This window comes from Syngnathus scovelli, chromosome 11 (genome assembly GCF_024217435.2).
Source record: "Syngnathus scovelli strain Florida chromosome 11, RoL_Ssco_1.2, whole genome shotgun sequence".
Taxonomy (NCBI): domain Eukaryota; kingdom Metazoa; phylum Chordata; class Actinopteri; order Syngnathiformes; family Syngnathidae; genus Syngnathus; species Syngnathus scovelli.
The window spans coordinates 9,289,309-9,304,952 of NC_090857.1; the positions used below are offsets into that span (position 1 = coordinate 9,289,309).

A 15,644-nucleotide genomic window follows, 5' to 3' on the forward strand; every position below is an offset into this window, starting at 1 on the left:
CGAAATGTATTCATTGGAAAGTTAGCACATTGACCATCCCAATTGTCCAATGCGGAATGTGCTGTGAACAGGTGAGCAGTTTCACGTCTCCTGGATTCTCAAGACAGGCACTTGGGTCATCTCGAGGGCGCAGGTTTATTTTTAAACTCTTCCTCTAAATGGTCTTGTTACACTGTGTGTGCTGACAGATGATGTGAAGACAAGGCCACACTCGTAGCTTGACCTTCTCCCAAGTCGAGTGTTTGTTCCCCATACGGCGCAAGGAGGGGATCACGTTATACGACATTTGGTAGTTTGCATTCTTTCCTTGTTGAAAGTTGACACTCAAGTGACAAAGATGGGCCGAGCGGGGGCTTTGGGGCTTTGGAGCTGAGGGCTTCACACCTAACAAAATAGGCCAATATAGTAAATAAAAACGTGACACTTGATCTGATTCCCTGCCTGGGGGTGCTTATATGGAGGAAATACAAATATAGATGTCTCCTCAGCAATGCTCGCAGCCTTGAGCGCTCATCAGTGAGCTCAGACATTTGTTCTCGTCTCGGCTCTTTTTGTGGAAACGGCCTTCGTTATGGGACACTCACTTGGATCTCGTTTCATAAAAGGGATTATGCTAAGATGGGAGTCCCGCTTCATATGGTATACTATATATGTAAGAGTAAACATCTCCATTCTTTGCGACATACATGTCCAAACGTCAGTGAGGAGATATCAATTTCTAGCTGAAAATATACTGAAAAATGCTGAGTTTTTATTGTCTGAATGGTATTTAAACTATATATATATATATATATATATATATATATATATATATATATATATATATATATATATATATATATATATACATATATATTTTTCATTATTCCTCAGACAGCCTCAATCAAAAGTGGGCCTCAGACAGTTGCTTTTCATCAATATATATTTGTCAAAGAATAAGCTACCTGCAATTGACATTCTAATGAGCTACTATTGGGTCTATTTTTATCACAGGACCTTGACATAGCTCACATACGTCCAAAGACAAACTGTCAGATCACTTGACTGACACGAACATTAACACCACGCGCGTAAGATTTACAGTCGCCTTAACCTGGACGTCTTTCGGGTGGTAACGGGCAACACTTGAAGCGCCGGGTTATTTTGGAGGCTTGATACATACTACAGCTGACACGTTGTCACTGTATAAATTATCTTGGAACTAGGGAGCTTGCCTAACATATATACTTCGATGAATGAATGTCTTTTTACTTTATATATTTTTTCACATTTAGTCCCACCCACAAAACCAAATGATGTATTCGTAATCGATGTAATATATGAAATAGGCATTTGAATTAATTGTCCATCTTGCCCCAACAAACACAACAAACAAATCAAAGGTCATCCAATTGCTGGCAAATTTATTAAGTTACACACGAGACACATTTGACAAAAATACCATATTTTATGATTTCTTGCTGTGTCTTACTTATTGTGACTAATGTTCATTCTTCAGCATCCTTTCCCTTTAAAAGAACAGAGAAGAAATGATGAGGCATTGAAGTCAAATGTTGATGATTCAACTCTTGGGCTCATTGAAAATAAGCAAACATACCCTGGCAAAGTCCCGACTCTTGGCCCTCAGCTTGTTGACCTGCGACTCGGCGATGTCGGCTCGTTCCTGAGCTTCCTCCATCTCATGTTGAACCTTCCTGTACCTGGTCAGGTGGGAGTTGGCCTGCTCCTCCTAGAGATGATAGAGTTCACAAGTGCAATAATGTCAAGCTGCATGATCCTAACCCTAGCCCTAACCCTAGCGGTAACCCTAGCCCTAACCCTAGCCCTAGCTCTAACCCTAGCCCCAACCAAGTTTGGACTATGCTCTGCAGTCCCTCACTCTGATGCTTGCAGTGCAGTTCATCCAATTGGTTCATTAAAATGTATTTATTGATTTTAAGTCCTTAAGTTTTTAAGTTAGACCTTCTAACTTTCTTACATGTGTAATTAGCTTAATTTTTGTTTAAGTTATGTATTTGTTTGATTTGTTTTAATTTACCCGATCACCAAAAAATCTTCTCAAGCAATAGGTTACGTGTTTAATCTAAACAGAAATGTGGAAAATTGTAAAATATTTTTTTACATGTACATTTACATCTATTTTAAATAATATACATTTTAAATAATTTGTTAATTATTATGTGGTGGAAAAATATAGGAACTAAAACATTACATTTAAGATTTATTTTGTTGTTTAATTAATTAGTTTCTTTAATTAATTAGAATCTAACTGATTATAAATAATCTAATTTTAAAAAGAGAAATACATCCATTTTCTCCACCACATGGGGCACCAGAGGTACACTGTGAACTGGTCGCCAGCCACAGGATACATGAAGACAACTGACCACATATTCACACTTCACTAGTCTTCACTAAAACTACTATCTATGTTAATATTTAAATTTGCAGCACTTACAGAGTCCTCGCATTGCCTCTTGTAGGCCTTGACTTTCAGCTGCAGCTTGTCCACCAGATCTTGAAGTCTTGCAATGTTCTTCTTGTCCTCTTCAGTCTGAAGGTGGCACACAAGATGGTACATTTAAGACTAGCAAGAGAGTTTTTGTCGACGCAATTGTGACAGAAGAATGTCGACTATAGCTCGTCACATAACATTTCTCAAATGTGCATTATTACAAATGTAGCGTTTTAATAAACAGCATCCAGGTGGTTATTTATAGTGAATTTATTCGTAGTAGTGGTTTGGAAGAGTAATTTCTGCCCTCTAGAGGTGTCAAACGTGTTCTACATCCAGCCCGTTATACAGTAAATCATAAATTACCTGATAAGTCAGCTCTTTCACTCGCCGTTCGTACTTGCGGACACCCTTGATGGCTTCAGCGCCTCTTTTCTGCTCAGCCTCCACCTCTGATTCCAACTCCCTCACCTTGACCACAAAAAAAACATCATTTGGCAAAACAACAAATAATTGAATACCAACTAAAAATATATAAATGTATAAATGTATAGAAAAGACGGGACAGCATGTGTGTTTTAGATATGTGCGAGGCCTGGCGGGCTGCCGTGTGATTTTGGCGAGTAGGGGGAAGGTTGGCCAGTTGACGAGTTTGCGTTTGATTGTGCATATAAATAAACGTGGAAGTTGATCTACTAACTAGGCGTAAACAGGGAGGAGCATATGCAAATGAAGTTACAACTTAAATTGGAAGTCAGCCTGCTTATAAAATTTGAGATGAATTTCATTGGCTGATTCTTTGCTTCTTTAAATAGCGCGCCTCAAAGTGCAAAAGAGCACACAAAACGGTGCCAGGCGAATTTGAATTCAAGCTGGGAAGCAGAACTCCACTTGTGTGTAAATGTTTTTGAAATTCTAAACAAAACTCCTGAGTGGGGATTTCTCTTATAAAGGAGTAAAAAAAAAAAAACATAGCAATTTGCAGTATTTCAAACTATTCACCACATGTTAGGATATTTTTTGTTTCGTGTTAACCTACCCGAGCCTCGAGTTTTTGGATCTGCTTCTTGCCCCCCTTGAGAGCCAGAGTCTCTGCCTCGTCCAGGCGGTGCTGCAAATCTTTGACGGTCACTTCCAGGTTCTTCTTCATCCTCTCCAAATGAGAGCTGGTGTCCTGCTCCTTCTTCAGCTCCTCTGCCATCATGGCAGCCTACACATGGCGTAGTCGTTTCAACAAGAGTAATATAATATGCAAATGAGCACCATTAACCATTTATTCAACTTTAAGGTCATTTAACACAATTTATTTCAAATTTTAATTTCGGATTAGTTGAATGGTTATTTTTTTGAATGGCAAAAGTGGAAAAGGGACTGTGAGCAAGGAAAGTGAATTAAATAATATTTAAAAAAATCATATGCCTTTTCCATTGTTTTTACGCTGATAATTATTCGTATCAAAAGCCTTAAAATATTGAAAAAATATTGTCTTTTAATCCATTTTAAAAGCTATCATTTGTAATCAACCTTAACAACATTGCTCATGACTGTATACAAAAAAGGCTGAAAATTATTTTCAGCCTTTTTTCCACTTTCTTGTATCATTTTTTTTTTCTTTAAATTAAATAATTGCCTCAGACATGACTAATAAGTGTAGATTAAAACAGTGTCAGCTGCTGCTTACATCCGTGATGGCCTTCTTAGCCTTTTCTTCAGCATTCCTTGCTTCCTGGATAGAATCCTCCACTTCACCCTGGACCTGAACCAGATCAGATTCCAGCTTCTTCTTGGTGTTGATCAGGCTGGTATTCTGAAGAAAGAATTGCCAAAGATTCGCTATCCAGCTATTCTATAATGTCCACCATTGTTTGGATGTCGGCTTGTCTTCGTGAAGTGTTTACCTGAGAGTGCAGAAGCGTCACACGCTCGCTGGCATCCACCAGCTCAGCTTCAGCCACTTTGCGGCTTCTGTCCGTCTGCTCCAGAGCAATTCGGAGCTCCTCAATCTCAGCCAGCATTAGGTTGTTCCTGCGCTCCACCATGGCAACCTGCTCCTTCATGTCTGCGTGAGCCCTCAGAGCTTCATCGAGGTGTAGCTGAGCATCCTGGATTCAAGACAATAAAGCTTCTGCTGAGAAAACAATATTTTTATATATGCTACTGTTACGTGGAAGAAATTTGAAAAAAGACCAAAGGAATCGGAAAATACTAAAAACTCAATTATCAGGCCAAAAGCCAATAATCTGTTATGTTACAGGGGTGACCAGTGCCCCTTAGACCCCCCCTCTAGCTTCGCCACTGTCAGACTGTATTTCATTTTGTACCTTGAGTTGTCCCTGGACATTCCTCAGCTGTTTCTGAGCTTCAGATGCCTGGCGGTTGGCATGGCTCAGCTGGATCTCCATCTCATTCAGGTCTCCCTCCATCTTCTTCTTGATTCTCAAGGCATCGTTCCTGCTCCTGATCTCAGCATCCAAAGTGGTCTGCATGGCTTCAATCACACGCTGACTGTTCCTCTTGATCTGCTCCATCTCCTCATCCTTCTCCGCAAGCTTTCTGTCAATCTCGCTCTTGACTTGGGTGAGCTCCAGCTGAATACGAATGATCTTAGATTCTTCGTGCTCCAGTGTGGCCTGTGATGGTTTAGGAAATTGTTTTGCACAGTTAAGATTTATGATTAGACTCAAGTGTATGTGTGTCATTTTGAGTACCTCCGCTTCCTCAAGAGCTGTTTGGATTTCGGCTCTCTCAGTCTCGGCAATCTTTTTGCCTTTTTCCAGCTCATGAATTGTCTTTGAGGACTCTCCAATCTGCTCAGTCAAATCGGTAATTTCCTCTGAAATAAATAAATAAATAAATAAACATCTTTTAGGGAAAGCGTGCGCACACACACACACACACACACACACACACACACACACACAAATCAACATACGTTGCAGGTTCTTGTTCTCCCTCTTCAGGGTCTCCAGGTGGTCCAGAGATTCTTCATAGGAATTCTTCAGTTTGAACATCTCAGTACTAAGTGAACGGGCTTCCTTTAGAGCTCCCTCAAGTTCTGCTTGGCTCTCTTCATATTTCTGCTTCCACTCAGCAAGAACCTGAACAAATACAAAAACAAAGAAGCGCCTTTAGTCAGCTCATATTGAAAAAAAAACTGCCTTATGTTCTGGATGAATCATAAGATGACCTTATCAAAGTTCCTTTGCTTCTTGTCGAGGGCGGCAGCCAGAGCGTTAGCTCTTTCCACATCAATCATCAGATCTTCCACTTCACCCAGCAGCCTCTGTTTGGTCTTTTCCAGTGAGGCACATTTTGAGTTCACCGCCTCGATGGACTCCTCTGCGTCCTGGAGACGCTGAGCAAGTTTCTTCCTGTTGAAAGTTTTTTTTGCAAAGATCTCAGTAATGAACCATTATTTGCTCAGTGGTGTCCTTGTCAGGACTCACTTGGCCTCCTCAAGCTCCTCAGTGCGCTGGATAGCGTCCGTCTCATATTTGGTTCTCCACTGAGCCACCTCGCTGTTGGCCTTGGACATGGCTCGCTGCAGCTCAGCCTTGGCCTCCAGTTCCTCCTCGTACTGCTCTCGGAGCAGGTCGCAGTCGTGACGGGAGGACTGAACGGCGTGGGCCAGGGCGTTCTTGGACTTTTAACAACAACAACAGGATAATTGTGGCTAAGAAATACACAAACACTATGTATGACACATTCAAGACAACACCACAACACCTTTGTTTCTTCTTCCAGGGCCCTTTTGAGCTCTTCAATTTGATGTATGTAGGCCTGCTTGCCTCTGGTGAGCTGGGAAACAAGAGACTCCTTTTCCTCCAATTGACGACCAATTTCCCCTGAAAGGAAAAAATAATGTTGGACCACTTCTAAAACACCTTTAGAAGGATGTGTGTCTATATATAAGCTTTTCCTTTTTTTTTCCAAGTGCAATCCATTTTTGACTCACCGTTTTCAGTCGTCAATCTTGCTCTTTGGACATTGATGTCATTAAATTGACGCATGTGCTCTTCATGCTTGCACTTGTATTCACTTAATTGATCTTCCAGCGAACGGCACATTTTTTCCAAGTTTCCCTACAAAATCAAAACAAACAAAACAAGGTTACTGATTCAACGATGATTGGTTATAGATTTGATCTTATGCTTAGTTGTTTGTCAACTTTACTTTGGATTTGGCAATGGCCTCCATGTTGCTGCTGAGGTCATCAATCTCCATCTTGTATTCGCTCTTCTCCTTCTCCAGCTTCTGTTTGACCCGCTGAAGGTTATCGATCTGCTCGCCAAGCTCAGCCACGCTGTCCGCTTGCTTCTTGCGGAGAGCCGCGGCGGTGGCCTCGTGCTGCAGGGTGGACTCTTCCAGGTCGCGACGCAGCTTCTGGAACTCGGCCTCACGCTTTTTGTTCATCTCGATCTGGACCGAGGTGGCACCGCCGGCCTCTTCGAGTCGCTCGCTGATCTCTTCGAGTTCCCTGGCGAGATCGGACCTTTGCTTCTCCACCTTGGCGCGAGCGGCCCGCTCGGCTTCAATCTCCTCCTCAAGCTCCTCAATGCGGGCCTATGATTGGATATAAATCATGATTGTGAATGACAACAAAACTAAATCAAATGATTTCCAATGCAAACATTACTGTTACATTTCATTTTACCTGCAGTTCTTTTATTTTCTTATGAAGCTGAATCCCGACTGACTGTTCATCCTCGATCTTGCCAAGAAGCTGGCTCATCTCAAAGTCCCTCCTTAGTAATATATATTTTTTGGATTAGACAAGTATGAAACACACAGAAAATTGTTCAACGGTGACTCTCACATACTTCTTGATTTTCTCATCAGACTGCTGCTTGTCGTTTTCCAGATCCATGATGGTTTCATGGGCCAGCTTCAGATCTCCTTCCAGCTTCCTCTTGGATCGCTCAAGATCCATGCGGAGCTTCTTTTCTTGCTCCAGGGATCCTTCAAGCTAGTGAGTTTGCATGTTGGGTAAGATTAATGAAATTGAAGACATTCCTTACCCAACTTTAAAATATGAAAAACAAGTCTCACATCATCCACTTGCTGCTCCAGTTTGGAGTTGGCCTTTGTCAGAGTGTTGACTTTGTCTTCCTCTGCCTGAAGGTCATCCAGGGTCTGCTGGTGGGACTCTTGGAGGGCCTTCTTCTCTTTGGACAACTTGGCAATGGTCTCATCTTGAGAAGCCATCTCCTCAACCAGGTTTTTAACCTACATCACATTTTATTGGGTTTTAGGTATTTGCAAAGAGCATAGACTCCATTTAAGATGAATTATATACCAACCTTGTTCTCCGTAGCATGCTTCTCCTTCTCAACTTTAGCCAGGGTAAGCTCCAAGTCATCGATGTCTTTCTTCAACTCGGAGCACTCGTCCTCCAGCTTCCTCTTCTTGGCTGTCAGTTCAGCGTTCACCTCCTCCTCATCCTCCAGCCTCTCAGAAGCCTCTTTGACTTTGGCTTCAAGCTGGATTTTGGCTTTGATCAGCCCCTCGCACCTTTCCTCTGCATCGGCAAGAGTTTCACCTTCCTGAAGACGTGATAGGCAAAATGTAAACAATCTTCACAGTGATACATCTTGACTTGTTTCACTTACAGACTGAATCTGCAGCTGCAAGTCATTCTTCTCCTGCAGAAGAGAAACCATCTTCTCCTCCAGTTCCTTCTTCTTGGACAAGGCCTTTGCGAGGTCCTCCTTGGTTTTCTCAAAGTCCTCTTTCATTTGGGCCATCTCTTTCTCAGTCTCTGCACTCTTAAGCAGAGGCTTGATCTTGAAGTAGAGCTTCATCCATGGCCAGTGTTTGACATTCATGAATGAGCGGATGTTGTACTGGATGGAGTAAATAGATTCCCTATCATTGAAAAAAAAATTGGGTGAATTTGTTTGACTGAGCTCTGAGCCCATTTCTGCTTCAAAACATTAATTTCCATCGACTGCATCATATACCTCCTCTCCATCATCTTAACAAATTCCCGTCTCATGACGTAGGCTCTGCACAGAGCCTGAGTCATGATCACCAGTTGAACCAGTTTCTCATCTCTCATTTCCTCCAGTGTGCCCAGCAGTCCAGCTTTGAAGAACACCTGTTGATTGGTGTATAGGTTCAGATCCAAACCATGTTTGGTCAAATTACCACAAGATGTCGTTATGCTACAAAGTTCACCAAAACCAAAACCTCACCTTGGTGTGGCCAAACTTGTACTGTGAGTGATCAACATTGATGGAGCCCAGAAGTTTCTCTGAGGCCTTCTTGTTGTCGATGAAATGTCCCTCTGGGATGACGCTAGCGTTCAATATTTTGTACCTGAATGAATGCAGTTGTAAGTTTCAAAACACAGCCAATGTGATCCAAAATATCACCAATAATCAATCAATCAATCAATCAATCAATCAATCAATCAATCAATCAATCAATTGATGAAAGTGTTGTAACCTCAACTACACAAAATAATGAGACACATTTAGTTGTAGTTTGGGCCTACTACCATTTAGCTAGCTTTTGCGTATATGAAGTGTTTTTGGCCCTGTCACGACTCGTCCCTGGTTATTTTACATGTAGGTTGTCATGGTTTCTGTCCGCGGCTGTGTACTCGCCCCTCCCTTCCTGTGTCAACTCACAATCAATGTTCTCATCACAGTCACCTGCCTCTTGTTACCTGTCGTGTATTTAAGTCCTGTCTGCCCCTCACTCCCCGTCGGATCTTCATGTCTTTTTGTTTCACGTCTTTGTCGGTCAGTCCTGTTGTTGGTTTTGTTAGTAAGTTGTGTCAGTTTACCGAGTCTGTTAGTTTGTTTTCGTCAATAAACCCTGGTCCAAGCCCTGCTCCATCTGTTCCTGACAGGCCCACTGACAAGCTCCAGTACCTCTGCTTGAAGTCACCATAGAGGATTCTGCTGGGGAACCCTTTCCTGCAGATCCTGATACCCTCCAGCACGCCGTTACAACGCAGTTGGTGGATGACCAGGAAGTTCTCCATAAGACCTTAAAAATTCAATGTGACCGATGTAAAGCCGCCAAGTCAGTTCTTATGTGCTTGAGTATAGTGATGGCAGACTTTTGGACTCACCTGGTGTTTTTGTCTCATTGGGAATTAAACAACGCACAAAATGAGGGTGAGTGCTTCTCAAGTTGGTCATCAACTTTCCTAAATTTTCCTGAAATTGGAAAAAAAAACATTCATTTGTTTGCATAGTAATAATAACTGGACGAAAGATTTATCTTGTGCGACATGATTTTTTTTTAATTGAGCTTACCCTAAAGAGAGCTGACACCGTCTGAAATGAACCGCCCTTCTTTTTGCCAGCTTTCTTTGCACCTTTTGCCTCTGTAAAGAATTTAAACCTTGACATCATTCATTTCTTAATGCTGAGCACCTTTTAAGATCCCCTTCTGACATATCGTTACATCTGACAAGCAAATGACCTTTGTGTTATTATAGTAGAAATATGTACCGTCAGATGAATGAGACAAATACAGGTGACCCAACAGCTTCATTGAAGACTTCTGGTAGAGCTGAACAACTGAGTCGTTCAGGGGGTCCTTGTTCTTGTCCAGCCAGCCGTTGACGTTGTAGTCAACAGTGCCAGCGTAGTGAACAAGAGCAAAGTGGGCCTCAGCTTTGCCTTTGGCCGGCTTTGGCTTCTGGAAGGGGGCACTTTTGCCAAGATGCTGGTCGTACAGCTTGTTCTTGAAGGTGACGTCTGAAGCCTTGGGGAACATGCACTCCTCTTCAAGGATGGAGAAGATTCCCATTGGCTGGAAGGACATTTTGTCTTTTACTATCACGTCAATGCACTTATTTCCGAGTTTGGATGGTTTTCTCGTTTACCTTCTCAATAAGCTCGATGCAGGCAGCCAAGTCCATACCGAAGTCGATGAACTCCCACTCGATTCCTTCTTTCTTGTACTCCTCTTGTTCCAGCACAAACATGTGGTGGTTGAAAAACTGTTGCAGTTTCTCATTGGTGAAATTGATGCAAAGCTGCTCCAAGCTGTTGAACTGTCACATTAAAAACAAAAAACAGTTTTGAAGTGGATGGAATTCTGACCAAGGTTTCGAGATTGTATGTACTATACTTACATCAAAAATTTCAAATCCAGCAATATCCAGCACACCGATGAAAAAGTTTCGGGGTTGCTTAGTATCGAGCATCTCATTGATTCTGACCACCATCCACAAGAACATTTTCTCGTAGACTGACTTACTGAGAGCCATAACGGCATTGTGAACCTAGAAGTCAAGAAACATCGTCATAAAGATCCATTTGGACTCATTTCTTGAATGCGTAGCACACATCCCCAAAATTACCTGAGGCACAGTTTGACCTTTAACCACCATTTCATTGCCGACCTTAACTCTTGGGTAACACAAAGCCTTGAGCATATCAGCAGAGTTGAGGCCCATGAGGTAGGCGATTTTATCGGCCACTGACGAAAAGTGAGAGCACAAAAGATTATGATATCATGTGCCAAGGATCTGTTGGTAATATTTGGGTGCATACCACAGGGGCTATGCAAAGACCCATCTGCTGAGAAAGATATCCCTTGTAATGCCATCAACATCCCTTCATACACAATGTAACTGGAGAACATAAAAGGAATGGATGAAGGCTCTTAACATACAGTAGCAGACAAATGTTTGGAGACAGCCTGGTGCTCTTTTGGGGGGTTCAAACTACAATTTAGAGGCAACTGGGAAATAATTTGTGGGTTCTTATGACAGTCAAGCAAATGTGTTTAAGCGTTACCCTCAGTGCCGTCAGGCTCAGCTTGCTCCTCTCGCTGCTTTTGCTTGAACTTCATATTTCCATGATGCATCACAGCTCCAGTTAGCTTGAAAATGCTCACTTTCTCTTCTGCAGTAAAGCCCAGGATGTCAATGGCAGTCTGAAGCACAGACAAGAGTTGTCTCCAATGTAGTATGCCAAAATACACTTATGATGTTTCGCAATATTCATAGCACTCACGTCAGTGGCAATGAACTCCTCAACATCATTGATGCTCTTGACAGTAATTTCACCCTGACTGATCATGGGATAGTCGTAAGGGTTTGTGGTGATCAGCAGAGCCTCTGAAAAATGTTTGTGATTCAGTTAGTACATTGACGGAAAAGTAAACAATGTCCAAAGATGTACGTTCCAAGTGCTACTAACCCAACAACTCAGGTTTATGGCCAGTTGCGAGTTGGTAGAAGATGTGGTAACTCCTCTCAGCAGACAGCTGGAAAGTTACTCGAGACTTCTCCAGCAGGTCTGCATAACGAGACAAGATATAAAGTTAGTTCAAAATAGTTTCCTCCAGCAGTAAAACCTTTTGGACAGCATCCTTACATGTTTCAATATCTGCAGAAGCCAACTTTCCAGTTGTTCCAAAATGGATTCGGATAAATTTACCCTACAGAAGAATGCCGGTAAAATTTAAGGAAAAAAATCTTTTCACAACAGTGTCTATTCTAAATAGGAATGGTTTTGCAAAGAAAAACTTACAAAGCGAGATGAGTTGTCATTCCTCACAGTTTTGGCATTACCATAAGCTTCCAGCAGGGGATTTGCTGCGATGATTTGATCCTCCAGCGAGCCCTTAAAATAGCCAGACATCAATTGGACTTTACTATGTATATACAGTATTTTTTACATACCATGCATGATGTGTTCTGATATATTGCATTTTTATATATATCTATATCAAAATACATTACCTGCATTTTACTAGCTGATTGCTCTTGCTTCTTTCCTCCAGCCACTGCGATTGTTGCAAAGTATTGGATGACACGTTTGGTGTTCACAGTCTTTCCTGCACCAGATTCTCCGCTATAACAAAGATATATGGAGAAATGCAAGTCAGATAAAGTATCAACATAACTCCTGTGACTATCAACATTAACGTTAGCATGTCTTTGGGATTTTCCTTTCATGTTAGCATCAAGCTAGCAGGTAACTCAACGCAACATAGTTTGGTTGTTTTAAATGCACATTGTGTGAGCCTCATTGTTTTATGTTTATTGTAAAAGGATATCTGCGAAATATTTGAATTTACAACCACCACAAAGTGCTCATAAGACATCTAATTCGGGTGACTCATAGCTCAAGGCCCAAATCAATGTATATCAAAATACAATATTAAAATTGACTTACGTAATCAGAATTGACTGGTTCTCCCGATCTGTGGAAAGAATGACGTTACACAGGTTAATTAATTTTTTTCTAATCGTATGTGTTTTTTATTAAATTTAGTACAATTGTCAAGTCCTGTTGTTGAGTGCAAACCTCATAAGTCCATCACTCGTCAACTTCACGTCAACTTCTATTTTCACAAGTTAATAACCAACCTTAGATAGCTAGAGGACTTGAACCATACAATGTTTAAGAGCTCAAAAGTTTTTTTTATATTATCCTAAATAATAAATAATTTGGATATAGTACAAGGATGTACATTGTACATAAAGCCAATGCTACTAAATGATACCTTGAAGCATGAACTGATAGGCGTTGTCAGAGATGGAGAAGATGTGGGGAGGAGCCTCAATCCTCTTCTTGCCTCTGTACCCTGATACGACAATCGCGTCATACACTGGCAGCCACTTGTAGGGGTTGACAGTGACGCAGAACAGCCCGGAGTAGGTCTGTTGAGAGATCAGGGATTATTACCAACGCGTCTTTCAGCAACTTGGGGGTGACAAATAGTTCCCACTCACGTAGATCATCCATGCTGCGTAGCGCTCTTTGAGGTTATACAGCACAGCAGGCTCACTGAGATGGGTCATCATGGCCATGTCCTCAATCTTGTCAAACTTGGGTGGATTCATTGGGAAGATGTCCTCCTCTTTGACAGTGAGATTCTGACGCAAAATCCCAAAAGACACAGCAGGAATGAAATAAATGAGTATATGAAGAATATCTTGAATTTGTTTTACCTTCCCACCCTTGATTTCAACTGTGGCTTTGCCCGCCTCCTTTTTCATCAGTTTACCCTTCACATAAACCTCGGTGGGTTCAGCCACAAAGTAGGCCGTTTTGGCATCAAAGGGAGTGTTTTGAGCTTCAAGTCTCTCTCGTTCTGGCTTGCGGAGGTAGATGGCCGCCGGGCCAAAACACTCCATTTCTGGGTCCCCACTCATGGTGCCTCTTTTAGAAGAAAAAATACAGATGGATGAATGGCTTGCATATTTACAATAACTTTAACAACAAATGATTGCAAACGCACCTTTATCCTGCTGTGATGCAGCTGCTGTGTACTATAGATAGTAAAGTACTCTAACAGGAAAAGAATAATAAAGTCATTTTTTGGTCGTATTTATGCATGAAAATCTTTACATCATCAGTCAAATTTGAGTAGAAGAGAAGAACACAACGCTCACCTTGGTTGGCAGCCTATCAGTCCAAACCTTTGGAAGCGCCTGAGCGTTGGACTTTTATACTGTTATCTGTGGCCACCAAGGAGGAGCAGCTCTCCAGTTTAGGTCAATGAGCTTGTCTTGGAAGAATGGTATCAGATGGCTTCCCCACCTCATCATCGCGCCAGTTGTGATGATGAGTTGGGGAAGCCATCTGAAAGAAAAACAAAACTGCACATTCCTGTCCAGGGAAAAAGAATTGCAACCTGAACAGATTCTGAGCTCTTATAATCAGTTGACATTTTTGGCATGTTTTTGTCCGAAAGATTTGACATAACAGAAATAGCAAAAAGTTAATAACCTGGTTTTGCTTAATGGCTTTCTGTACTTACAGCAAAGCATTTTCATTGTTGACATTGCATTGTTCATTGTGGGCAGCAAATGACAACGCTATCTCATCAAACAGACATTTGGCAATGACATTGTTTGAAACATCTCCTGCACACAGCGGCCAAGCGCTCGGTTGGGGCTAATTTAAGATTCCATTATGGGACATTATGTTGTTGTGCTTTCTCTCCAAAAGAAAGAGGACACCAAAAAGCCTACACAAATATCCCCATGTGCTGCGATTAGGTTGCAATAAAATTTGATATTCTATATGTCTGGACTCATCTATACGGTCTTATTGGGATTTAACACAAATAGCATGCACAATTCACAAATGCCCAAGAGGTTACTCTTCCAATTGTTTATAAATTCATTGAAGGCTTCTGCTAATTACACGCCAGCTGTATTTCAGCACCCCAGAGGAAAAGTGTCCAGAAGCTTCTTATTCTTGCTTCAGGTTAGTGCATCTGAGTTACTGATGTTTGTGTCTTCCTTTTGATCAGCGCAATACTTTGACAGTTGTTTGGAGAAGATGAGAGACATGAGAAAAGGTAAGCTGCAGTTATTCAACACTGGATGGACAACGATGTGCAGTTTTGATTGATAAGATGGAACTTTTATGTATCAATCAAGTAAAATGCTAAATATTACATCCTTAACGATATTTTTGTGTTTATAGTATTGTCAATAATAAGCAATGTTGTTTGCTTGTTAGTGCAAAGCAGCCACTATTTCCTGATGAAGAAAGTGATGGGAAGAGAAATGAAATTAAGAAATCTGTTTTATGATTTAGTCTATGTGTGTGTTTTGTGAGATTTTCATTTTTTGTGTCTGTGGAAAAATCTTTAGATAATAACCTTGGTACATGAAAGTGCTTTAAAATTCCTCAAACAACATACTGCAGTTCAATTTGACTTTTTCAAACACATTTTCTATTCCTATCTAACCTATTTTTTGTCATAACAGGAATGGAATCCTCTCCATTTTGTGGTAAGAATTTTTACTTTATTTTGAGTTACAGTGACAATAGTCATTTCTACTGAACAGTATTGCATGCTTGTCATTTGGCTGAGAAAAAACAAACACCACATCTTCAAATAGGAACCTCTATCTACTTGAATTTAAAAAAAAAAAAAAGCTTCATCCCTAGGAGGTTGTAATTATTTTTACAAGAGTACTATATCTGATACCACCATTTGTCACAGTGGACATATTTTAGCACATACACTTCACAGGGCATCTGCAAAGTTCACAGTGGACTTTACAAGTACTGCTGTCTGCGGTGGGAAGGAATAAGGAACAAAGAGAGCAATTGGAACAAACAATTAGGTCTGAATTTAAGTGTCCGGAAAATACAAAAAAACAACAGAATAAAATAAAAACTATTGTTATTTTCAGCAAAAAAATATTCATAGTACACACATCATATTAAACAAAAACTTTCTGTAGTTTAGT

General features: G+C 41.1%; 1 protein-coding gene across 1 annotated transcript; it reads right to left on the reverse strand.

The window, feature by feature from the left end:
- Positions 1–1,386: 1,386 nt before the first annotated feature.
- On the reverse strand, positions 1,387–13,937 carry LOC125977083 (myosin heavy chain, fast skeletal muscle). Its single transcript, XM_049733274.2, has 41 exons — positions 13,827–13,937; positions 13,673–13,722; positions 13,383–13,593; positions 13,164–13,307; positions 12,935–13,091; positions 12,604–12,631; positions 12,168–12,279; positions 11,956–12,048; positions 11,800–11,863; positions 11,623–11,721; positions 11,437–11,540; positions 11,218–11,356; positions 10,779–10,897; positions 10,551–10,700; positions 10,299–10,469; positions 9,922–10,225; positions 9,724–9,794; positions 9,537–9,624; positions 9,334–9,451; positions 8,650–8,773; positions 8,416–8,552; positions 8,065–8,320; positions 7,756–7,998; positions 7,505–7,681; positions 7,276–7,421; positions 7,110–7,200; positions 6,629–7,018; positions 6,411–6,537; positions 6,182–6,300; positions 5,902–6,098; positions 5,643–5,826; positions 5,388–5,553; positions 5,164–5,288; positions 4,777–5,085; positions 4,354–4,557; positions 4,137–4,262; positions 3,495–3,665; positions 2,822–2,926; positions 2,459–2,554; positions 1,598–1,729; positions 1,387–1,508 (listed from the first exon to the last, which is right to left on the reverse strand). The coding sequence occupies exons 3-41, from the start codon at positions 13,584–13,586 to the stop codon at positions 1,488–1,490; spliced, it is 5,811 nt and encodes a 1,936-aa protein (XP_049589231.1). The 5' UTR covers positions 13,587–13,593; positions 13,673–13,722; positions 13,827–13,937; the 3' UTR covers positions 1,387–1,487.
- Between the last annotated feature and the right edge of the window lie 1,707 nt (positions 13,938–15,644).

Excerpts from the sequence above, each read along its gene's own strand:
- LOC125977083 (XM_049733274.2), bottom strand. The coding sequence starts at position 13,586 with ATGAGTGGGGACCCAGAAATGGAGTGTTTTGGCCCGGCGGCCATCTAC. Across the intron at positions 2,927-3,494 it reads TCCAAAAACTCGAGGCTCGG|GTGAGGGAGTTGGAATCAGA; the intron begins GTAGGTTAACAC and ends TTTGTGGTCAAG. Across the intron at positions 1,509-1,597 it reads AGAGTCGGGACTTTGCCAGG|GGAAAGGATGCTGAAGAATG; the intron begins GTATGTTTGCTT and ends GTTCTTTTAAAG.